The sequence below is a fragment of the Pelodiscus sinensis genome, chromosome W (assembly GCF_052426305.1).
Source record: "Pelodiscus sinensis isolate ZL-2025 chromosome W, ASM5242630v1, whole genome shotgun sequence".
NCBI lineage: Eukaryota > Metazoa > Chordata > Testudines > Trionychidae > Pelodiscus > Pelodiscus sinensis.
This window is the reverse complement of record NC_143084.1, coordinates 405,734-431,917: the sequence shown is the minus strand read 5'-3', so window position 1 is coordinate 431,917 and position 26,184 is coordinate 405,734. Positions and strand designations below refer to the sequence as shown.

The following is a 26,184-nucleotide window of genomic DNA, read 5'->3' as shown; positions in this document are numbered from 1 at the left end:
GACCTCAGTCTAATGGCATGGTCGAACGCTGGAATGGACTGTTGAAAGCCCACTTGAGGCCCACAGATGGCAAATGGGGAAACAGATTAGATACTGTGGTGCAAAGATTAAACAATCGACAGACTCCTACGGGCAGTCCAATCAGCAAAGGATTTTTCCCTACAGGGAGAATCTCTCCAAGCCCCACTGTACCACTTAAAGATTCCAAATATGCACCTGGAGACACAGTGGTAATCAAACACCCCAGTTTGGGAACACAAACCCGCGTGCTGCACGCCTATAAGGGAAAAGGAGTCTGGACCACTGCAGACGCTGGGCTAACACCAATAACCATTACTGAGGCTTGGATTGTATCCAAGACCGGCTGACCTTATGTTTTATTACAGGAAACAGGCAATGGCCCCGAGCAGTGCTCCAGTCGGATGCATCCCTCCCAATGCCTGTTTGGAGTCAGAAAGCCACTATGAACTGTGTATATATATACTGCTTGCTGTCGTGATGTTTGCAATCACCATCAGCTATAGACTATTGAAACAAGACGTGGCACTCCCACTTGCCATGGGTCTCCTTTTCATCCCAACTGCTACTGCTGTACCAGAACATCCACTCAAAGGTGCTATTCAAACCATTGTTTCTGCTGCTGCCACGGATTGCTGGATGTGCACCCTATTGGATTCCTCTACTAGACTGGAAATTGAGTTTGTCCCTCTCAGCCCAAATGACTGGTGGAACAAAAGCGACATCTTCCGGTGTGGTTCGATGGCAGCGACTACCGCAGTCCTCAAAATGACTCTGGGGGGAGGTTAAAGGGGTGGCACTGGACATGGCAACGAACAGTATGGAGCAAACCAGTAGAATATATAACTGGAAACTCTAAGGAAATGTACCCCATTTGTTTTGAAAGTAAGGAAGGCAGTGGACCTCAGCTAGGTAGCTTTGAGGACCACCAGTGTACCCACATTGCCACTTTCAATAAGAAACTAGGAGCCTGGGATATTTATTCAAACCAGGACACCCACCAGGGGACACTAAATTGCTGGGGAAATGTTATTAATGTCTCCCTTGGTCACAGACCCCTGTTTGGCATTAGCAATGCTGCCATTATCCCCTTGAATTTCAGCCAGTACCAGTAATTCCCTTTTTATAGTCCCTAGCACTGGACACATTTACAACCCTACACTGGTGAATGGCAGTAGCCTGCTGCCTGACCAGTGTGCTAAGGCAGATTTCTTGCCCCCAGACCAGATCCTACAAGATCTGCTGTTTGCTCTCCAGTGCTCTGTCACTAACAGTAGTTGTTGTGCTGTGTACCATGCCCCAAGAGAGAGACACACAGGAAAGGGATGGTACAAGGGGCCATATTCCCCTATCCTTAACAAAGAGCCTGGATTATTTTTCATTTGTGGGACTAAGGCCTACAAATACCTGCCAGTAGGATGGACAGGACGGTGCTCTCTGGGACATGCTGTGCCTGGAGGATTAACGGTACACCCACACATTACAGCTCCAGGTATCACAAACCTTGGAAGCTTCTTGCACCGGTACAAGAGGAAATTTACTATTAACCCTCTTGTGAGACGTCCCACAGGTTTCCATCGATTTACCCGTGCATTCTTGCCCTGGCTTGGAGTAGCTGAACTTGAACAAGCCATAGTAAATGTGTCAGGGCAACTAGAAATAGTTTTTAATCATACTGCAGATGCCCTGGGCCTACTCAACGAGCAGATCCAATCAGTGGCCCGCTTTGCCCTACAAAATAGAATAGCTTTAGATGCAATTTTAGCCCAACAAGGAGGAGTATGTGCTGTGATTAATCAATCTTGTTGTTTCTATGTGAACCACTCAGGGCAGATTGAACAAGATGTGTCTGCTATAAAAGATGCAGTTAAAATACTACATACTGTAACTAAAGATGGGGAAATCTCATGGCTAAATTGGTTAGCCCAACAGCTGGGACTTTCCCTAACTCCTTTCCTGCATTCCATTGTAATCACTGTTTTAATTATTGTAATTTTTGTAATCATTTTCTGCATAACCTTGTGTATTGTGAAACGCCTAGTTAATGTAGCTATCTCTTCTGTGCACATTCGATATACAGCACTAGAAAAAGATCCCAGCCAATTCCTCGATTCTGAACCCCTTAATCAGACCATCGGGCACTTTTAGATTCCCCCAAGGTGGGCAAAGGGTGCTGGTATCACCGCCATCTTGCATCCTGGGACGTGGTGTGTTGTATCAGGGGGTGGAATGTAGCCAGACGTGAACCCCCATTTTAACATCCATCTTTGTCTGCTTGAAAGCATGCAGGGCACACAGAGCAGAAAAACAGCATGATCTTTGAAAACCTTGGAGCAGGAGGTTTAGATATGCTGGCTCAGTGACCATGGACAACTGTAAGCAGAGATAAGAGGGTGGTCAAACTAAGAGGCTGCAAAAAGTGCCCTTGACTTAACCCATATTGATACGAACACACAACCGTCCGTGGGGGGAGGAATCTCCCGCCCAACAAGAACATCCGGCAGTCCTAATTTAGCTATCTTCCTCTCTTACAAGTGTAAATTAACTTGAAACTTGCTTGTAAGAACTGGCGCCACAAAACGGACCAGTAAAATTTGGCCTCTTAAGATAAGAAAGAGAATACGGGCCCCCAGGGGTATAAAGATGAGTCCAGCAGCACACTTACTCTAAGCGTCAATCTACCACCTATCTGCTGGTCGGGTTTGGTGTTTGACCTCCCGAGGTTCCAGAGGGGACGCCCACCTCGTATTCGTCTTTCCGAGGAATTGAGAGACTGGCCCTGGCCTGACACGCTGGAGTCGAGAGGCACAGAAGGGGGTAAAAATTGTACCTGGATGTGGTCCTTTGTTTAAGTATATATACACATAGTGTTAGAGCTCTTTAAAGATTAAGCTGTCACTTGGTACCATTATTTCTATTTTCTATCTTTACCTTTTTTTCCTGTAACCATTTTTTAAGATCTATCTATATTTTGCTAGCATTTAAGAAATAGAGCAATAGCCATTGTAACCATATGATTTATAAGCTTCTTTAATAAACCTGTAACTGTTTAAGCTTTAACCTGACTCCTTCAGTTGCTGTAATAGAACCAAGCACAATTTAAAAGAACTTCAGCCTGTCATAAAGGGACAGACATAGGGAGAGCTTGGGCGTTTGGATCTGTGTCACTCCCAGGTGACAGGTCCTTGGGACACCTTTCAGCCTTCCCTAGGCTGCCCGCTGCGAAGGAACTTTGTGTTCTAGCAGCTAAAATCTAAGGTGTAATAAGCTCTTCCTATAAAAAGGGGCGTCTGTTGGCCTGCTGGCCACCCTCTGCGACGGGACCCCGGTCCTAGCAGTAAAGACACGGACGTTAAACCTTTTCTCGGAAACACACACACACACACACACACACACACACTGCCCTGACTGTCGGCTGACAGAAGGGCGGGATGGAGGTGAGGACCACCCGTATGCCCAGGTCCTCCAGTGGCTCGAGGGGCACATGCACGCTCCCCACCGCCAGGCCCCTCTCCACCACCTCCTGGGTGGCGGCTTTCAAGGAAAGGAAGAACACTAGCTTCCTGTACATTTTGGAGGCCACCACCCTCGCCAGCGCCCGCAAGTACGTTTCCACGTGGATCAAGGCGGGTACCAGGAGGCAGCGGACGCTGTGCCTTCTGGTCAGGATGGGGAAGGGACCTCAGCCACCAGGGATGGAGCTGGCGGCAGCGGTTGGGGCTGAAGACGTGGCGGCACGCAGGGGGGTGGCAGCAGCCACCTGGGCGTACGCTCTGGGTGCTACAGGTGGAATACCCCCAGAGCTGGTGGGGGGAACGGCAGGGGAAGGAGGAGTTGCGGCGGGTGACAGGGCTGCAGCGGTCAGGGCAGCCTCAGCCGCGGGAGGTTTGGCCTTCCAGGCTAGGCCTTTGCCCTATTTCTTCCCCTGGCCCTTCTTGCCGGCCAAGGTGGAGGGCCCTCCGGAGTCGGGGGGAGCATCGGCCGTGGCAATGGCAGAGCCCAGAGCAGGTTGGCCGCAGCGGTCTGCAGGGTTCGGTGGCACCGGAGGAACCTTGGATTTACGGGGATAGGAGAGGGGGCAGAGACATCCTCCATCATGGGGGAGGGGTTAGCGAAGGTACGGATCATAAGGAAGGGGCTGGGGCTCAACATCTCCTCCCTGCCAATCAGCCGGCAGGGGAGGGGTAGGGACCAGTGGAGGGGGGTTAGGGGGAGGGGGGAGCCAACCACTCCTCCCAGCTAAGGTAGAGGCAGGGGAGGAGGGTGCTCAATTGGGAGGGGGAGGTCAAGGGAGGGGTATCAGCCACTCCTCCCCACTAGATTGGAAGCTGGGGAGGAGGGCACCGAACTTGGGGGAAGGGGGGGAACCGAGGAAAGGGAGCGGCAGCCACTCCTACCCGCCTGCTGAAGGCAGAGGAGGAGGGCATGAGAGAGAGGGGCAGGGACGCAAGGGGAAGGGAGGGTGGGAGTGGGGGTTGCAATTGGGGGGAAAGGGAAGCAACCACTCCCCCCTGCTAAGTTGTTAGTAAGGAGGGAAGGCGCTAACGGAGGAAGGGCATGGATCGGTAAACTGAGGATGGGGGAAACTAACAACCTCTCCTCCCTGCGAGGCAAGAGCAGAGGAGGAGGGTGCTAGAGGGTGGGGTGATTGGGGAGGGCAGGGGGATCGGGAGCCAGCAACCACTCCTCCCTGCAAGGCTGGAGACACAGGAGGAGGGCGCTGGCAGGATGGGGCAGGGGACGTGGTAGCGGGTGCAGGGCGGGGGCCGGCTCCTTGGGCTGCACTGGGGTAGGGGGGAACTATGGGGCTATTAAGGGGGTGCAGTGTACGGGGGGGGAGGGGAGGGACACAAGCACTCAGGGAGGGGACCAGGGTGCACAGGGCAGTGGCAGAGGCTGGGGGAAGGGATAATGCTGGGTGAGCAAAGGGCAGGGCAGGGTGAGGTGAAGCAAAGCTGTTGCTGGGAGGACAGGGCACACCACAGCAGGCTAACCCATGGCAGGGGTGGGGCCGGAAACAAACAAACTCTGGGGCTGGGTGGGGCAGGTGAGCAAACTCAGGCAGGGAGGGAGAAAACAAACTGGGCTAGCAGGGCAGGGCAGGCAGCAGGGAAGGAGGCAAACTGCTGTGGTGGGGGACAAGGTGAGGCTAGGAGGGGTAAGGGAGGCCTCCCAGCCAAATGTAGTTGAGGGAGGGGGGCTAAGTCTGGGGGGGGGGAGAGCACACCCACGAGCACTTGTGGGGGCTCAGTCCCCACCTGCTGCTGCAGCCGAACAGTCCCAGGTGTGATGCAAGCAGAGCAGCAGCCCTGTCAAGGGGCAAAGAGACTATCCAGGTGTTAGGGGGTAGTGGAGGGGACAATGGGGGTGGTGGCAGCAGGAAGGGGGGCAGTTGTCCAGGGGGAGAAGGTCCAGCAGGGGCCTCAGCAGGTGGGTGGTGGCTGAGCAGGGCGGGGAGAACTCCAGCCAGTGCAGGGGCAGTGGCAGGAGCAGGGTGGGGGGAGAGCTAGGAGAGCAGCAGCCACACCTTTCCTCCTTCTCTGGAGTGGTTCCGAGTGGCTGCCCTTTGATCTCAAGGGGGAGCTACCCCTCCCTGAGCCTTGGTGGGCAACAGCTGGTCCTAACGAAGCACCTGACTGACAATCAGGAGGAGGGGCCAGGGAGGTAAAAGGCCTGCCAAGGAGGCCAGAAAGGCCCTGGCAGCAGAAGGAGGCAGAAGCCTCTACTCTGCACTTGCCGGAGGAGCAAGGCCTGGCAGAAGCAGAGAACTAGCCCCGGCCTCTGGGCCTGCTGCTCCCATGTGACCTGGACGGACTCCCTGCCTGGCCCGAGTTGCCGACGCGCTGGAGCCCTGAAGACTCGCCTGGAACCCAGGTACAGCCTGAGGAGAGTTTGGAAGTAGCCCAGGGAAAGCTGACGCTTTCTGAGCTGAGACCGAGCTAGGGCAGTGTTGCGGAGCGGATCCCCGCTGCCCCAACAGCAGACTGCTCTGCTGCTACCTGGGCTGGGATGCAGTGGCGTGGGTGGGCCTGCATTCCCCCTGCCACCCCACACTGGGGTGGCAGACTCCCCCCCCCCCCCCCCCGGCTGTGCCTGAATTGCAGCTGACACCCACTGCTGCCACGCCCTGAACAAGGGCCTGGCATTAGACTGTTTGGGTATGTCTACACTACAGCACTAATTCGAACTGCTTAATTCGAACTAGGCGTTAGTCCTCGTACAATGAGGTTTACCTAGTTCGAATTAAGCGCTCCGCTAGTTCAAATTAAGTTCCAACTAGCGGTTTGCGTGTGTAGCGCCTATCAAAGTTAATTTGAACTGATGGCTGTTAGTTCAAATTAACTTTGTAGTGTAGACATACCCTTTCTTTGCCTGTGGCCATGCCCTAAACAAGGGTTCAGCCCATGAACTGTTTATTATTTGTTGCCCGCCCCGAGCTGAGGCCGGGCGTTGAACTGTCTATTTACTACTCGCCCTAGACTGCAGCTGGGCCCTAGACCCTGGGTTGCCGCCTGTCCAGTGGAGGACCTACATGCAGACTCCACCCCTCCTCCCCAAGGGCAACCTGCTTACAGACGGCCTGAAATTGTTACTTTTGTGTTTCCAGTACATGTTCCAGAAACACACTCTTTCCCATAATTAATAAAATCCTGTTTGGCCATAACATTTTGGTAATTCACAATTCTAAACAGTTATGTCCGCAACAACTACTCTATCTTGCCAAACCCAGTTGTGTAGGGCTGAATGGGCATTGTGGTGTTTGCTTCAGGCATTAACCACATCCACAATGATGGAGTTGGTAGGCTCTAGAATCTCCTCATTAATTGGTGGGGGGGAAGATTCTGGATGAGGAGGTGTGTAGAATATCCCCCAATTTATGATGTGTGTATATATATGCCACCTCCTGTAGGGGAATCTGCCATCCTCTTGGCAAGATCCTCCTTGTGACAGGGTGTGCATACCCCGCACTGAAGCAAATGGGGTTAAAACCCTGTGGGTGGAGGAAGTCCTGCTCCTTCACCCAGACTGGGCATGCTCCAAATGTTGGGGCAGCATAAAAGGCAGCAGAGCAGCTCAGTCTGGGCTGGCCACTGAAGGAGGACCTTCAACCGGAGCTCCAGGGCTTCACCAGCCAGCGGGAGACAGAGCCCCAGGAGACTGCTGCCACGTAGCCCCAGAGCAACCTCAGGGAGAAGCACCTGCCGGGGAACCAGAAGACCCAGGTATTTCATGGGATGCCTTCCCACCAGCACCGGAATGAAGTGACCCAGGGAGGGTGCAGGAGCGGCCTCTGCCACTTTGTGTATTTTGGCCGGATTCCCCACCAAGGGAGTGGTAGACTGCTCTGTCACTCACAGGGCCCTGGGTCGGAACCCGGTGGAGTGGGGTGGGCCCGGGTCCCCCTACCAAGGTGACTGGCCCTCAACCCCCCAACTTACTGACTTTGGCTACCAAGCTGTACAGCCTTGAGTTAAAGGGCCATCCTGTATTGACTTTAACTCAGGGCATCATGGCCTAGTAGCCAGAGGGCTACCTCTCATTGATTCTAGCCATTAGGCTGTACTACCCTGGACCAAGAGTTGGTGCTCCTAGACTGAGAGAGACTGCTGCCGATTCAATGGCTCACTAGGTGGTGTCCACACCCCCATGTACCCTCCCCCCAAGAGATGGGGTGTGCATACACCATGACATATGGTGGAGAACGTGGGCAACATCCAGAACCTGCTGAGAGGTCTAGGTAGAGAAAGTGGGACAGGGGAGTCCCCCTTTGTCCCAGTAGTCTGGTGAAGAGATGGATATAGAGAAATTCCTGCAGTGGATGGTGTAAAACCACCAGCAGCAAGTGGCCCAACACCAACAGCAGCAGGCACAGCTGATACAGCAGCTGACCCACCAGCACCAGCAGCTGATGACGCAACAGCAACAACAGCTACTGCGTGAGCTGACCACACACCACCAGACTCAGCAGGAAGGCCTGCTTCAACAGGTAGTTGCGTTGCTACAGCCAAGGGGTCCACCAAGCCCCATTGCCATGGGCATAGGGACGGAAGACACCAGACTAGGGCTGCCCATTCGGCTAACAAAGATGGGACCAGGGGATGACCCCAAGACATTTTTAGTTACCTTCAAACAGGTCGCTATGGATGCTCACTTGCCCCAGGAACACTGGGCTACCATATTGGCCCCTTACCTAACGGGACCAGAGCAGACCTTATACCGCAATCTAAATTCCTGAGATGCACTTGAGTATCCACAGGTGAAGGCGATCATTTTAGACAATACCGGCAGAGACTGCATAAGGAAGGGTACCCCGCTGGGGCACAGCCACGGGCTGTCACCTAAACAATCAGGGACCACTGCCGGAAGTGGCTGAACCTGGAGGGCTTATCGAGATGGTAGCCCTGGAGCAATTTGTACAGGTGCTCCCTTCAGGAGCCAAGGCGTGGGTGCAACGACATCGGCCAACCACGCTGACAGCGGCAGTAACTCTAATGGAGGACTACCTAGCAGTGGAAGAAACCTGAGCTCGACCTCAGCGGTCAGAGAGCCCAAGGAGACAAGAGGGTCTGGAGAGGGAAACCACAGAAGATGGAACCGGTGGGACCCCCAAGCACATACTATACCCAGCAGGCCGGGACTCTGAGGACAAAACTCCAAACAATGGTGATCCCGAATGTCACAGGGAAAGAAAGTCTCCCACAAGGGGAAAGTAGTCTACCCAAGGATGATCCTCAATCTACAGGCCCCTGGGACTGTTGTTGGAGTTGCAGCCAAGGTGATCACTTTCGTAAAGACTGCCCCTACATGGAACGTGACTATAGACAAGCTTGGATTGCAGGGTGTTGGGCATGGGAACCCCAACCCGGAAAACTGGTGATCCCCGTGGAAGACATTGAGGTCATGGCTCTGGTGGACTCAGGCTGCAGCCAGATGACTATATGGGAGGACCTCATACTTGACCTCCAGGTTGCTGAGGACATGACCCATCTCCAATGTATCCATGGAGATGTGTGACCCTACCTGACGGCCCAGGTAAACTTGGAAGTTTGAGGCCAGAAGGAGCTTCTCCTGGTAGGCATGGCCCAGCTAGCCTACTCGGTGAGGTTAGGACTAGACTGGCCCAGGTTTAAAGAGGTCGTGAGAGACTGTGGCTACTGCCCCCCCAGGAAGGCAGTGACCTAGGGTGTCAGGAGGAAGAGCACTGGGACTCCCAGTGGAGACAGACCCCCAGGAAGAACCCCCCAATCGTCCAGGCACCGCGATAAATCCAGACCTGCGGGAGAACCCATGGGAGGAAGATGTCCGGGTAGAATTGGAAAAGGACATAGACTTCCTGTAGGAGCAAAGGGAAGACCAAACCCTGAACCGAGCGTGGGAGCAAGAACAGGTTCAAGACCCCGAGGGCACAAAGGAGACAAGGTGCCTGCAGAGGCCACACTTCAAGATCCGTAAAGACCGACTATACCGGGTGGTGGCAGACCCCCAGACACAAGGGGAGATGCACCAGCCTCCTACATTTGGCACATGCCACCCCCTGGGCTGGACGCCTAGGTAGAGAAAAGACCCTCTAGCAAGTGGCACACCGGTTCTCTTGGCCCAGCATATGCCAAGAAGTACGAGACTACTGTGCCTTGTCCCCCGAATGTCAGCGCGCTTGCCCTAAGGGCATACCCAACGCTCCCCTCATACTTTTACCAGTTGCCGGCATACAGTTTGAGTGGATCGGGATGGACCTTGTCGGCCCCTTGGAGAAGAGCAAGACAGGGAAACAATTAATCCTGGAAATAGTAGATTGTGACCTGATATCCAGAAGCTGTGCTACTTAGAGTTGCAACCGCTACAAACAGCGCATATGGGTTGGTGAAGGTATTTGCGAGTATGGGGATACCCAAAAAAATCTTGACAGACCAGGGTACCAATGTCTCATCCAAGTTGATTGCCGAGTTGTCGGCTGATGCACATTTGGACCCTCCGGACAGCAGTATACCACCCTCAGACAGATGGACTCGTAGAACGATTTAACAGCACCCTCAAATGATGCTACATTGTGATGGGGAGAGCATGCCCTGCACTGAAGCAGGGGGGGGCTAAGACTCTGTGGCTGGAGGCAGTCCTGCCCTGTCACCCAGACTGGGCATGCTCCAAGTGCTGGAGCAGTATAAAAGGCAGCAGAGCAGCTCAGTCTGGGCTGGCCAGCAAAGGAGAAGGATCTCCCGCTGGAGCTCCTGAACTGCTGCAGCCAGTTTCCCTGATGGTGGGAACCAGAGACCCAGGAGACAGCCGCAACACAACCCCCGTGGAATTCCAGGGAGAAGCGGCCGTTGGAGAGGTGGAAGACCCAGCTACCATGTGGGACAGTGATACAACTAAAGCGGTAGGAAGTAACCCAGGGAGGGTGCAGGAGTGACCTCTTCCACCCAGGAATCCGCAGCATGTTTTGTCTGGATTCCCTGCCGAGGGAATCCTAGAACATTAGAACTGGAAGGGACCTTGAGACGTCATCGAGTCCAGTCCCCTGCCCTTACGGCAGGACCCAGACATCTATCAGGGATGGTCTAGATGGTACTATCTAACCTGCTCTTAAATATCTCCAGAGATGGAGATTCTACAACCTCCCTGGGCAATTTATTCCAATATTTGACCACCCTGACAGGCAGGAAGTTTTTCCTAATGTCCAACCTAAACCTCCCTTGCTGCAGTGTAAGCCCCTTGCTTCTTGTCCTATTACCAGAGGCCAAAGAGAACAATTTTTCTCCCTCCTCCTTGTGACACCCTTTTAGATACCTGTGTGACGCCCCCCCCCCCCCGCCATGCTTTATGAAATGGACTCATGGACATGAATATACATAACTCAAAGGTGGTTTGAGCAAATTATTTCATGTAACCCATCGATCTTCATGCCATGATCTGCTGGTTCTGTTGTATGTAGCATTTGTGTGTGGAAAATTAGACACATGGATGGGGAATACTTGGTGAGTTTCAAATGTGAGAATGGGAGACATGGGGGGTGTTACCTGCAACTTCTAGATGAGCCACTGTTAAACAATCTTTTGTCCTTAAGTCTGAGCAGTGGTTGGGAGGGAGTGGCCTCAACTCCTTAGCAAAAGGAATAGGAAAGGAGAGGCCTGGGTCTCTTGGCTGGGCTGCACCTGAAGGAAGGGGCCTGAGACCCCAGGGTGGGGAAGAGAGCCCTGGTTTGGAGGGGCAGCTGGAAAAGAGGTTTTAGGGTGAGTTTGAGTAAGTTTGCACTGAGGTTTCAGCGTATAATTAGCCAAGCGGTTTTGTTTCTTTTCATTTGTAACCTACTCTGCCCTGCCTGCTTTCACTTATTACCACTTAAATCCTCCTGCTTCCACTTAATTAAACCGTTTTTATTTTCCATCAGACCCAGTGTAAGCCATTGTTACCTGGGGGGGGCAACCAGTGTGCACATTCCCCCTTTCATTGCTAAAGGGGGCTGTTACCATTTTGCCTTAACCCACCCCGAGTTTGGGTGGGAAGTCGTCCCGCGATTACGGTTTTCTCCCAAATAAAGGGGGTATTCCCAACTTCTGTATCTATAAATAAATTGAATTTGGACTCGTTTATATCCTCCGGCCCGGGAACGGGACTCGGGCCCTCCCTCGCTCCGAGTCCCGACCCAGGGCCCTAAGACAGGGACACTTGTCCTTGCTCCAGTGAAGGGGGTCAGAACCCCTAAACCCTCCACTCATGGGGTCCACAACCCTGCCCTGGGCCACGTCTTCCCGGGTGGCATCATACTCCCCAGTGTGGGGATAGACTTACTGTCGGCCGACGCCTCCGGGGTGCCGATGGCCGTTCGCGCTCATCGCTGCCTTCCCCCTCTCGCTCCTGCCCTTGGCCCTTTTGAAAGGGCCGCGGTTCGGCGTCCCTCTCTGGCCCCGCCTCCCCGTGCGCCCTCCCGCCCTTCCGGGATTCCCGAGTGACATCACTCGTGACGTCACCTCTGTGCGCCGGCCCGGCCTGACGCCGTGGCGGCCCCGGACACAACCGGCGCGGATCCAGACTCCTCGGGGGCCGGTCTGCCGCTGCCCGTCCCCCCCCCCCCCCTTTGACCTCTCTCCCACCTGCCCGGCGTTCGTCTTAGTGCGGGGCGGTACGGCAAAGCCAGCTGCCCCGTCACAGGGGCTTACCTAGTTCTTTGGGGTTTGATCCCATCTGGGGAGTGCTCTCTCAGGAGGCTGGGCCCTAAACTGCACTCTCCTTGGACCTGAAGTGGTTCAGTGTCTGTGCTGCTTCTTGGTAGGAGCAGGGACCTCAGCTCGGGGCCTTGGCTGGGGGAGACCAGCAGAGCTGGCCCAGCAGGACCAGGCGGTGAGGAGCCCCAGAGAGCAGGAAGGCGAGTGGCAGTGGCAGTGGCCATGTAAGCATCCCGGGAGGCACCCCCAGGGGGTCATCTGTGATCGTACCCCGTCACAACCTGAAAACTTCTATCATGTCCCCTCTGTCTTCTCCTTTCCAAACTGAAATAGCAGACCGTGCTGCTGCTCACGGGGCCCTGGGTTGGGACCCAATGGAGCATGGTGGGCCCAGGTCCCCCTACCAGGGTGCTAGCCCCAAACCGCACTAACCTGGACTGAGGGCTATCGAGTGACTCCAGACAGCAAGTCATATTACCCTGAAGTAAAGGCTACTCATAGACCCCGGGTAGGGAGCCACGCTGCCCTAGATGGGTGGACATTTACTGACTCTGACTAGTAAGCCATACTACCCTGAAGTAAGGGCTATTGGGCCACGCTGCTTGGCGACTGTGCGCGCCACCACACGTGGTGGAGAATATGGCCAAATCTAGGACCTGCTAAAAGGTCCAGGTATTGAGAAGGTGGGGCCAAGGAACTCCCATTTCCTCCTTTTTTTGTTTTTCCCCATGTATAGTTTGTACAAAGATAGATGTGTATAAGTTTTTTTGCAGTGGATGGTGGAAAACTAGCAGCAGCAAGTGACCCAGCACCAACAGTCACAGCTAATACAGCAGCTAACCCACCAACACCAACTACAGATGATGCAGCAGCAGGAGCAACAGCTGCTCCCCGAGCTGGCCACCCAACACCAGACACAGCAAGAACGTCTGTTTCAACAGGTCACTGCTCTGCTGCAACCAAGAGGATCCGCAAGCCCCTCCGCCCCAGGGATAGGGCCCGATGACACTGGACTGGGGCTACCCATCCGCTTCACTAAGATGGGGCCTGGAGATGACCCAGAAGCCTTTTTAGTCACTTTTGAAAGAGTCACGACAGCCGCTCACTGGCCTCAGGAGCACTGGGCCATCATATTAGCTCCTTACCTAATGGGACCAGCGCAAACTGCATACCGCAATTTAGACACTTGAGATATGCTGGAGATTGGGTGAAGGCGGACATTTTATATAGTACCAGCATCAGCCCGGAGATGTACCGACGAACTGGGGAAGGAAGGATACTCCGCGAGGGCACGGCCATGGGCTGTTGCCGAAAGGATCAGGGACCACTGTTGGAAGTGGCTGAATCCCGAGGACTTAACCGGACCCTAAGTCGCAGAGATGGTAGTCTTAGAACAATTCATACAGATACTCCCTGTGACGGGGCACCGAGACCTCGCACCCAACCACCAAGACTCTGTGCCCTGGGAGAAGGGCAACAGAGCGCTTACCGCCGCTGTGTCGGCTGTTCACGCGCCGCGGCTCAGCGGAGCGGCACCGCGGCGCAGCTGAGCAAAGCCGCGGCGCAGCTGAGCAAAGCCGCGGCTCAGCTGATTGATGCCGCCGCTCAGCTGGAAAGGAGCGGCGGCACAGCTGAGCGGGACGCGGCTCCGAAGAAGGGGCGGGGAGGGAAGAAGCGCGCGATGGGGGGGCGGAGCACGTAAACCCCCCAGGCCGGCGGAGAGATTCAAAAGGCTGGCCGCCAAGGAGAGAGGGGGGAGGTAACGCGAGGAGGTCGCGAGAGCACCCCCCACCGGGCAGCAGAGGACCCGCAAAGACGCCGACGGACTGAGCAGGGAAAACCCCGGCGGCGGAGGAGCCGCAGGAGCACTGTCAGCTTCGGCAGCAGGAACCGGCAGGCCAGGAGTGACACCCTGGAGCCAGGGTAGGAGAGAGGAAGGAAGCAGCCCAGGGCAGGGCGGCGAGATAGCCCGTGGGCTGGTGCGTTTAGGGGCACGCCCCCACCAGTTGGACCGAGACTTACAGGTAGTCTCTGTCCTCAAGGCCCTGGGCTGGGGTCCGGGAGTGAGGGCGGGCCCGGACCCCCCTTCCCTCTCGCCTCCCGAGGAAACCCGGGCCACGACCAGGCTCATCGCCCGAGACTAGAGAACTCTTCCGGAGAGTCGAGTGACCGCCTCTCCTCCCCCCCCCCCCCCCCCGAGAGGGGCTCAGGGCACGGTCACAAGGTGGTGGAGAATGTGGGTATTTTAGGACCACCCCCGACCCCTGGGGACGAAGGGGAGGGCAGGGAGCCCTTAGGGGTCGGCAAGGAGCTAATTCCCTCGACGCCCCCACAATAGGGGCACTTTTCTTTTTTTTTCTTTTCTTCTTTGTGTTCTGTTACGATCTCGGCTTGACTTACCCCTGGCCTCACCCCAAGACGAGAGGGGGAGACGCCCAAGATCCGGAAAGCGGACAGGGTGCGCCCACCGAAGAGGGAGATGGAACCAGGGAAGATTTTGGCCTGGCTCACAGAGCAGCAGCGACAGAACCAACAACAGCAGACGCTGCTCATCCAACAGTTATCGGCCCAACACCAGGAACAACAAAGGCAACTAGTGAGGGACCTGGCGGAACAGTTTCAAGCTCAGCAGGAGCGGTGGGCCCGGCAATATGGAGTCCCCGCCAGAGGTATGGCTGGGCTACCGCAAGATGACGGAGAGGGGGAATACACCCCGCCTGTGACCATCCGCCTCACTAAGATGGGGTCGGCGGACGACCCGGAAGCCTATCTAACTACCTTTGAAAGGGTGGCCGCGGCCGCCCGGTGGCCAGTTGAACAGTGGGCCACGATTCTCGCCCCATACTTAACAGGGCAGGCCCAGTTGGCCTACCGGGGTCTGAGTACCCGCGATGCCCTGCACTATCACAAAGTGAAAGAGGCGATATTAGATCAACTGGGTATCACCCCGGAGACATATCGCCAAAAGTTCCGGCAGGAACGATACCCGGTGAAGGCCAGGCCACGATTGGTGGCCCAACGATTGAAAGAAGCCGCATGGAGATGGCTTGAACCCGAGCACAAGAGCGGGGCTCAAGTGGCGGAAATAGTAGTACTAGAACAGTTCATGAACATACTCCCCGCTGGAGGCCAACGCTGGGTACGGCGACACCATCCGTCTACGATCGACGAGGCAGTCGAACTTATGAATGACTTTGAGGCGGCGGAGGTGGTGGACGCTCAACAAAAGGTAGGCCGCTCTCCCCCTCCCCCGAGACCAGAACCTCCTCGGTTCGGGCGAACCCGAGCAAACCCGACGCCACGGCCGGAGCAAGGCGGAGATCGTGGCGAGGGGCGGAGGCTAGCCCCAGCCTGGATGACTCCCCTGAACGATAACGCCCAGAATAAGGCCCGCCCCACTAATGAGGGGGATGTCACCAAAGCGCGCCCTAGTGGCACGGCAGGGGCTTGTTATTGGTGCGGGCAGGAAGGACACTTCCAGAAAGACTGCCCATACATGGACTGCACCTATGCACACGCCCTGGCCGGCGAGATAACACACCAAACGGAGGGGGGCGACAGAATCATGAGGAAGATCCGCGTCAACGACCACCCCGTAATGGGGCTAGTAGACTCTGGCTGCAGCCAGACAATCGTACGGGAGAACCTAGTGGGAGACGGTAGTCCCTGGGGCCCCCCAGTGCACGTACAATGCGTACACGGCGACGTACATCGGTACTCTACAACCTGGGTGCAGATAGCCGACGAAGACAAGGATAGTTGGTGTTTTGTAGTAGTAGCGCCAAAGCTGGTGTACCCCCGTCCTATTGGGAAGGGACTGGGTGGGGTTCGAAACAGCCTTGAGGGACTGGCGACCGTCTGAGATGTCCGCCCACGAAGGGATGGTGGGTCAGACCAGGGCCGACCAGGACCCCCACCCGAGTCCGATAGGAAGAGGACCCAGGCGAAGGCACATCAGGAGCCACAGGGGACCGGCCCACGGAGAGCACCCCGTTGGGGCTATGGGAAGGAGACTTCCTGCGCGAGCAGCGCGAGGACTCGGTCCTGCAACATGCCTGGTCAGAGGCAAGAGAAATCGCTGAGGGGAGCGACGCTGAGGAACGGCAGGCGAGCCCCCCATACTGTGAGGTATAAGGGGACCGGTTATATCAGGTAACGAGGGGAACAGATACTGGGGAAATAATACGACAGCTAGTAGTGCCCCGGGGGTATCGGCACCAGTTGATGGAGGTGGCCCACGCCAACCCGTGGGCAGGGCACTTGGGCTACGAGAAAACGCTGCAGCGGGTGTTGCAGCGATTTTTTCTGGCCCGGAGTATACCGCGAGATAGAAGAGTTCTGCGGATCATACCCCGAATGCCAGAAGGCCGGACCTAAGGCTATACCCAAGGCCCCTTTGGTGCCCCTCCCCGTGATAGAAATCCCCTTTGAGCGCATTGCCCTAGACCTAGTGGGACCCCTTGAGAGGACAAAAACGGGATATAAATACATCCTGGTGGTGATCGATTATGCCACCCGTTACCCTGAGGCAGTTCCCCTGCAGAATACCACGGCCCCTACGTTAGTGGCGGAATTGGTAAGGATCTTCTCCCGGGTGGGAATACCCAAGGAGATCCTAACAGATCAGGGTACAAACGTAACCTCCCGCCTCATGGGAGAGTTATGCCGGCTACTCCAAATAAAAGCATTAAAAACCTCCGTCTACCATCCCCAGACAGACGGGCTAGTCGAAAGATTTAACAGAACCCTCAAGGGGATGTTGCGCAAGTTTGTAGACCAGGACCCCGGGGAGTGGGACAGAATGCTACCGGCTCTACTGTTTGCAATCCGGGAGGTCCCCCAGGCATCCACAGGCTTTTCACCGTTCGAACTATTGTTCGGACGACTGCCACGGGGGATACTCGACGTAATCCGGGAGAACTGGGAGGAGCAGACCAGCAGGGTACAGGGGTCGGTCCAATATATCCTTAGCCTCCGACAAACTACATGAGCTCAGGGAGTTTGCCAGGATAAATCTAAGGGCCGCTCAAGAAAAGCAGGCTAGATATTATAATGGAGGCACACGCCTACGTACTTTCGAGCCCAGGGATAGGGTACTTTTGCTATTGCCCACGCAAGATTCAAAGCTGTTGGCCAAATGGCAGGGCCCCTTTGAGGTGGTCCGGAGGGTGGGGGACGTGGACTATGAAATACGATTGACAAGGGGTCGAGAGGGTACCAAGATCTACCACATCAACCTCCTTAAAGCGTGGAAAGACCGGGAGGGCCTGCTGGTGAGTCCCGCTCCTGCCGGTACCGACTTAGGGCCCGAAGCAATGAAGGACGGCCGCACAGCCCCATTCCAGATAGAAGTCACACTGACGGTGGCCCAGAGGGAGGAAATGGAGGACGTATTACGGAGATTTCCGGGGGTAATGACGGACCAACCCGGGCAGACGATGGAAATATATCATCACATTGCAACGGAACCTGGGAAGAAGGTGCGGGACCAGATCCGCCCACTACCCAGGAAGATGTGGGACACGGTAAAAGAAGTACAACGCATGCTCAAGTGGGGGGTGATAGAAGACTCCCGCAGCGACTGGCGGAGCCCGATAGTGTTAGTCCCGAAACCTGACAAATCGTGGAGGTTCTGCATTGATTTCCGAAAAGTGAACAACATCTCACAATTCAACGCGTACCCCATGCCCCGGGTGGATGAGTTACTCGACCGACTGGGGGAAGCCCAATATCTCTCGACGATCGACCTGACACGAGGATATTGGCAGATACCGCTAACAAGAAATTCACGGGAGAAGATGGCGTTCTCAACCCCTTTTGGATTGTATCAGTTTGTACGTATGCCGTTTGGCCTCCATGGGGCGGCTGCAACCTTCCAACGCCTGATGGACAGGATCCTGAGAGATCACGGACAATACGCAGCAGCCTACATCGACGATATCGTCATATATAGTAAAACCTGGCCGGAACACCTTCAGCAAGTAGAGGCCGTGCTCCAGACGTTGCAGAAAGCGGGGCTCATGGCGAACCCAGCCAAATGCCAGTTCGGAGCCCGGGAGGTGACGTACCTGGGGTATACCGTCGGGAGGGGTCAATTACGCCCATTGATCGACAAGATTGGAGCACTGCGGGACTACCCCGCCCCGAGAACTAAGAGGCAGGTGCGACAATTCCTGGGCCTGGCCGGATACTACCGACGCTTCGTCCCCAACTTTGCGACACTCGCGACACCCCTGACGAACCTAACCCGAGGGGCAATGCCACAGAAGATAAGGTGGACACTGGAATGCGAGGAAGCTTTCCAGGCCTTAAAACACCGCCTAACCCACGCACCAGTCCTCGCCCAACCTGATTTCAATCAGCCATTTACTTTGCAAACGGACGCCTCAGAGACAGGATTAGGGGCAGTATTATCACAGGGGAAAGGCCTAGGGGAGCACCCGGTAGTGTATATTAGCCGGAAGTTGTTTCCACGGGAGGGTAGGTACTCCACTATAGAAAAAGAAGCCCTACCCATAAAATGGGCTATTGAGATGTTGCGCTATTACCTCCTAGGAGTCCGGTTCCGGGTGGTGACGGACCACGCCCCGTTGCGCTGGTTACAGACAATGAAAGACACCAACGCGCGGTTAATGAGATGGTACTTAACCTTGCAACCGTATTCCTTCGAAGTGGCCCATAGGGCAGGAACACAGCACCAGAATGCAGACTTTTTCTCCAGACAGTACGAGGAGGAAGAAAATGAGGACACGGAAGTAACAGGGATCTTAAAGGGGAGGGTGTGTGATGGCGCACCGAGACCCCGCACCCAACCACCAAGACTCTGTGCCCTGGGAGAAGGGCAACAGAGAACTTACCGCCGCTGTGTCGGCTGTTCACGCGCCGCGGCTCAGCGGAGCGGCACTGCGGCGCGGCTGAGCAAAGCCGCGGCTCAGCTGATTGATGCTGCCGCTCAGCTGGAAAGGAGCGGCGGCACAGCTGAGCGGGACGCGGCTCCGACGAAGGGGCGGGGAGGGAAGAAGCGCGCGATGGGGGGGCGGAGCACGTAAACCCCTCGGGCTGGCGGAGAGATTCAAAAGGCTGGCCGCTAAGGAGAGAGGGGGGAGGTAACGCGAGGAGGTCGCGAGAGCACCCCCCCCCCCCCTCGGGCAGCAGAGGACCCGCAAAGACGCCGACGGACTGAGCAGGGAAAACCCCGGCGGCGGAGGAGCCGCAGGAGCACTGTCAGCTTCGGCAGCAGGAACCGGCAGGCCAGGAGTGACACCCTGGAGCCAGGGTAGGAGAGAGGAAGGAAGCAGGGCAGGGCGGCGAGATAGCCCATGGGCTGGTGCGTTTAGGGGCACGCCCCCACCAGTTGGACCGAGACTTACAGGTAGTCTCTGTCCTCAGGGCCCTGGGCTGGGGTCCGGGAGTGAGGGCGGGCCCGGACCCCCCTTCCCTCTCGCCTCCCGAGGAAACCCGGGCCACGACCAGGCTCATCGCCCGAGACTAGAGAACTCTTCCAGAGAGTCGAGTGACCGCCTCTCCTCTCCCCCCCCCCCCCCCCGAGACGGGCTCAGGGCACGGTCACACTCCCTTTAGGTGCCAAAGAGTGGGTGCAGTGGCATTGGCTGACTACACTGACAGCAGCGGTAACCCTAATGGAGGATTACCTGGCGGCAGAAGAAATCGGAGTTCACCGTTGATGGGCAGGCAGCCCACAGGAGCGAGAGGGGGAACCCAGAAGACAGAACCGAGGGGCCTCTGCCACCCACACTATCCCTGGCCAACCGAGATGGCTATGACGGAACTCCAAAGAGCAGTATCGCAAAATGCCCGAGGGAAAGAGTTCCTCACTAGGGAAAAGCAGCCTACTCAAGGCCGACCCCAGGCCCATAGGCCCCCAGGACCGTTGTTGGGAGCGTGGCTAAAGAGGACATTTCTGGAAAGACTACTCCTACATGGAGTGCGACTATGGACAGGCCTGGATTGCAGGGCGTTAAGCACAGGGACTGCAACCCGGAAAATTGGTGATCCCCATCGTGGTAGAAGGCATGGAGGCCATGGCTCTTGTAAATTCGGGGTGACAATTATATGGGATGACTTCATACCTGGCCTACAGCTCGCTGAGGATATGATCCACCTCAGTGCATACATGTATGACCCTACCTGACGGCCTGTATAAACTTGGAGGTTCAGGGCCGAAAGGAACCCCTCCTGGTGGGCGTAGCTTCCCAGCTAGCATACCCAGTCGTGCTGGGGTGGGACTGGCCTAGGTTTAAAGAGGTCGTGAGAGACTGTAAGTACTGCCCCTCCTAAAAAGTGGCAACCTAGGGATCTAGGAGGAAAAGTGCTGGGACTCCCCACAGAGGCTGACCCCCAGGAAGGACCCTCCAGTGGTCCAAACCCTGCAGTGAATACAGACCCCAACGAGGGCTCAGCAGATAGGGACCTCCAGGTAGAACTAGAGAGGGAGATAGACTTCCTACAGGAGCAAAGGGAAGATCAGGCCCAAGCCCAAGAGACCGAGGGCTCAAAGGGGGTGAGATGCCCTCAGGGACCACGATTTGAGATCCAGAAAAACCGTTTACCAGGTAGTGAGGGACCCCCAGACACAAGAGGAGATACACTAATTACTGGTCCCCTGGAGGTTGCGATGAAGCCGCCTACGTTTGGCTCATGCCACCCCATGGACAGGACACTTGGGTTGGGAAAAGACTCTGCAGCAGGTGGCACGCCGATTCTTTTGGCCGGGCATACATCACAAAGTCCGAGAATACTGTGTGTCATGCCCCGAGTGCCAGTGAGTGGGACCCAAGGGGATACCCAAGGCCCCCCTTATACCTCTGCCAGTCATAGGCGTACCTTTTGAAAGGATCAGTTTGGACCTGGTCAGGCCATTAGAGAAGAGTAAGATGGGGAACAAGTTCATCCTGGTGATCGTGGACTACGCAACCTGGTATCCGGAAGCGGTCCCACTTCAAGTAGCAACAGCAAAGCATATAGCCGACGAGTCAGTGAAGGCATGCGCCAGGGTGGGAGTACTCAAGGAAATCTTGACCGACCAAGGTACTAACGTCTCGTCTAAGCTGATTAGAGAATTGTGCCGACTCACGCACATTCAAACTCTCTGGACATCGGTGTATCACCCTCAGACAGATGGACTTGTGGAACAATTAAACGGTACACTCAAATTCATGTTACGCAAGTTTGTGGAAGACGACCCACAGTATTGGGACACACTCCTACCTGCCCTTCTTTGCTGCAAGGGAAGTCCCCCAAGCCTCAAGGGGGTTTTCTCCCTTATGGAAGACTGCCTCGGGGCATACTTGATGTACTGAGGGAGGATTGGGAGGCGCAGGAGACTTGGGCGCTCGGCACTGCCCAATATGTGTTGCGCCTCAGAGTGGCTTCAGACACTAGGTACCTTTGCACAGAAAAACCTAAAACAAGCATAACAAGCTCAAGAAAGGCAGTGTAACAAGGGAACAAAGGTATGAACCTTTGAACCCAGGGAACAGGTGGTGGTGTTACTACCAGAGTCAAAATTACTAGCCAAGTGGCAGGGCCCCTTTGAAGTGGTATGAGGTTAGGTTGCCAGGCCACAGGAAGGAGGTACGCACCTACCACATGAACCTGCTGAAAACCTGGAAGACGCGGGAGGCCATGATGATTGCACTGGCACTGTCTGAATCCAAGTTGGGTCCTTTAGCAGGCAAACCCCTTGAGCCAAAGTCGGCGGAATTGGGTGAAGGCCTCAGACCATCCCAGCGAGACCAGGTGCAACAGCTACTAGAAGACTTCCAAGATGTATTATCTGCCTGACCCAGACAGACCCACCTGATCCATCACCACATTGTGACAGAGCCAGGTCAGAAGGTAAGGGATGCCCATAGGCCTGAAGGGTATGCATGGAGAGGCATGCTGTGGCTCACCACCCTAGCAACAGCCTGGGGGAGGCTAAGGGGAGGGGGATGAGCTCGGCATGTGGACTGGAGAGGTGCAGGCATGTGACAAAGCCATATGGAAAGGTTGAATCTGATTGGTTAAGAAGTTTGTGTTATGTAACCTGTAACCATGTGCTATAAAACAGCAAGGGGAGGGGCTCCTTGCTCGAGGGGCTCTGGCTGATTTTAGTACCAGGGGCTCTCCCTTTGTGCACATTGAATAAAGTATTGAATTGAATTGAATCGAATCGAATTGAATTGAATTGAAGACCCTTGATTCTGCCCAGCACCTGAGTCTCTGGGAACCACAAAATCCCAACAGTTTCTTGGCGCAGCGAGCAGGGTGAGAAATATCCTTCAGGATCAAGACCTACAATCAAGTTAGAGGGTGATTTTGTTCATTTTTCATTTGGTTGTGTGTCCCTGACCTGACTGGTGACTCTCACACCTTTTGGAGTAAGTGAAACTGGGTGTTGGAGAATTTAAGGGGTTTGTTGCAGTTTTGTAACATTTTGGTTGCAGTCTTAAGACACTGTGCTTAGTGTGGGGGCAGGTTAAGCTGTAAGTTCCTCTGACTAAGTGTTGTTGAAGTGGGAAATCAAAGAGGCCATAAGGACCAACAGTTAATGTAGGGGCAGGTATAGCCATAAGTACCTCTAGTTAATGTGTTGGCTGGCCCAGATCTCCTAAGTGCAAATTGTTATTAGTTTGTAAACAGTATTGTATTTAAAGATTTTGAGATTGGAGGCTATTTAGGTTTAAAAAAAAGGGGTAAGATGAAGGGATTTAGTGATCCACACTATGAAGAGTGTTTAATTAGTGCTTTTATCACTATTGTAGCAGTAAGTTTATTAGTTTTCTTGTTGAGATATCTTGGCTGTGTGACTGAAAGAAAGAAGGATGACCAACCCCCATTACAAGTGGGCAATACTGATTTTGTGCATAAACCACAATATTTATCAAAGGACAAATTGGCTGGCATGTGTTTAATTGTTGAGTATGAACAGCTGGTTAGAAAGTGTGATATGCTAAAAGGAAGGGTAGGAGAGTTAGAAGCAGAGGTAGAAAAACTGCAAACAGAAGCAAAAAACTATAAAGAAACAGCCTTGCAGGAAGAGAGATCTTGTCCCTCAGCACCTTTGGACCCTACATGTGGAATGTGGGGATATCAGTCTGGTTTTATGGCTCCAGTGAGAGTGCACACTGTCCTTAATCCTAATCAAGGGGAAGGGGACCCTGCTACTGTGAGTCGCCTAGAGCACACTCCTATGAGTCCATCTGACTTGCGGAGCATGTTAAAAGAATTGCCATCTTTGCAGCTTAATAACCCAAACCTACCCTTCTGGGAAAAGGTGCAGGAGTGTATGGTAGTGGGAGGCCTGCATGCTTTTGATGTTTTCACCATGATAAAAGCAAAATGTCCTGTGCACCCTGACAGTCAATTTTGGTTTGCATTTACTGTTAAAGGGAAGCAATATACTTTTACTCGCCTAAGCCAGGGTTTTTATAACTCACCTACTTTGTTTCATAGAGCATTAGCTGATATGCTGGCAAAGCTGCCAGACATGGCTTCTTGTGTTGTACAGTATGTTGATGATTTTCTTATCTCCTCACCAGATCGCCAAACGCACATGAAAGACTTAGAAGTGATCCTGCAGCACTTGGCAGACAGTGGGGTAAAATGTAATGCTAGAAAGGCTCAGATTGCAAAGGGAGAAGTATCATATCTGGGGTACCTAATATCCAAAGGGTACAAGCGTTTAACTGTTGACCGCACTGAGGCTATTAATGCATGCCCACAACCAACTACGGTCAGGGAAGTTAGGAAAGTGTTGGGGCTATTCAATTTCTGCCGAACTCAAATCCTCAATTATTCAAGGATTGTCCAGCCTCTTAATAATCTCCTGAAGGGTGCTGGTGGACCACATGAGGCAATTGAATGGACACTTGACTGTGAACAGGCATTTACCACATTGAAAAAAAGGCTAAGTACTGCCCTAGGGTTGGGACTTCCTAATCCATTAATGCCTTTTACATTGTACACACATGTCAGTGAGGGACATATGGCAGCAGTGTTAACGCAAAAACATAGGGATAAACAGCGCCCAGTAGCATACTACTCTTCTAAACTAGATGCTGTCGCTCAAGCAATGCCACCATGCCTTCAGGCAGTGGAAGGAGCTTCTATGGCCCTAAATCAGGCCACACCACTTATTGGTTCACAGGATGTAAATATTGTTGTACCTCACGCTGTCCTTGCTATTTTATCAGGGAAGAAATCCTCAGCAGTCCATGTGGCAAGATGGACTCGATGGGAAATGAGCTTGCTAATGCCTTCGGTACATCTGCAAAGAGCGTCATCGTTAAACCCTGCTACCCTCATGCCTACCCCAGATGAGGGACACCCACATCATTGTTGCCTTGAGGAAGAGCCCATGGACGTTCCATTGGTAAAAGAAACTGAAATACCTGGTGCCCCTTGCCTATATGTGGATGGCAAGCGACACACAGGATGGGCCGTTTGTACTCAAGATGGACAGCTGGTGGCACATGGCAGTTTGCCTGGGGCATCTGCACAAGTAGCAGAACTGCAGGCATTAGCTGCAGCATGTGAAGCTGTGAAAGGTCATGCTGTAAACATATATACTGATTCTAGATATGCGTTTGGGGTTGTACATGATTATGTTAACTTGTGGGTAAATCGGGGATTCCTGACGAGTACAGGATCCCCAATACAAAATGGGGGAATAGTGGAGAAACTTCATGAAGCCATGCAGAAACCTACTGAATTAGCAGTGATAAAAGTGAGGGCCCACACAAAAGGGACAGACCCTCATAGTAAGGGGAACCGAAGGGCAGACGAACTAGCTAAACGAGTAGCAGTGGAAGGTAAAGAGATGCAATTGATTGCTGCAACACAGCCTCTCATAAAAACCCCAAACTTTTTTGAATTACAGGACATCCAACACTCTGCACCAAGGGCAGAAAAGTGGTTATGGATGGATAATGGGGGAAAACTGTGTGATGATAACACTTGGAGAGGCCCAGGAAACACATTAGTGTTACCAAATGTGCTGATGGGAACTATGATACAAATATATCACATGTTGGGACATGATGGAGCACGGAGGGTGATCCACCGGATGTCGGACACCTGGTGGCATCCTCAGCTTAATGCAAATGTGCATGATTATGTGAGGAGGTGTGTAACATGTGCTCAATGTAATTCTGCTCCCACAGTGAAAATGAAAATGCAACATCAGCCAAGACCAACACAGCCCTTCACACAGTTACAAATAGATTTCATTGGACCTCTGTCAAGGTGCAGAGGGAAAGAATATGTTCTGGTGATCATGGATCACTTTACTAAGTGGGTAGAAGCTTTCCCAGTGGCCAAGGCCACTGCATCTGATGTAGCTAAAATATTGATGACCGAAATAATTCCCCGATGGGGATTTCCATGCTTCATTGATAGTGACCAAGGTACCCACTTTACAGGGAAGGTGATGAAAACAGTATGCATGTCACTGGGGATCAAACAGAAATTCCACTGTCCCTACCATCCCCAGAGTTCGGGATTAGTAGAAAGAGCTAACCGAACCATTAAAAACAAACTAACCAAACAGATGTTTTCTGCTACAGGGAAAGATTGGGTCACCAATTTACCAGTGGTTCTCATGTCTATGAGATCCAGTCCTACTAATCCACATTCCTTATCTCCTTTTGAAATGCTGACAGGGCGGGCGATGAGGACGCCAGGAAATCTGTGCATTGGAGCGGGGGAGTTGTATGTCATGGGTGACCAGCTTGCTGAATATTGTAAATTGTTATCTCAGTGTGTCTCAAAGGACCCCCAAACTGAACCAGACCCAAAGGCTAGCGAAGAAGACACATGTGAGGTGCAGCCCGGTGATCAGGTACTGGTGAAAGCCTATAGAAAATGAACCTTTGAACCAGCCTGGACTGGACCTCACATGGTTTTCCTGGTAACTCCTTCAGCGGCCCGGGTCACTGGAATTCCAGTTTGGGTGCACCTGTCACGAGTAAAAGTATACAAGGGTGACACTCAACATAGGGCA

General features: G+C 53.9%; 1 protein-coding gene across 1 annotated transcript; it reads left to right on the top strand.

Annotated features, from left to right (window-relative positions):
• The first annotated feature begins 255 nt into the window (after positions 1-255).
• Positions 256-3,142, top strand: LOC142825145 (endogenous retroviral envelope protein HEMO-like). The gene is given in 3 exon segments (XM_089775081.1): positions 256-748; positions 751-1,126; positions 1,128-3,142. Coding segments are annotated over 3 exon segments (1,791 nt in total). The 5' UTR covers positions 256-372; the 3' UTR covers positions 2,167-3,142.
• Positions 3,143-26,184: the final 23,042 nt, after the last annotated feature.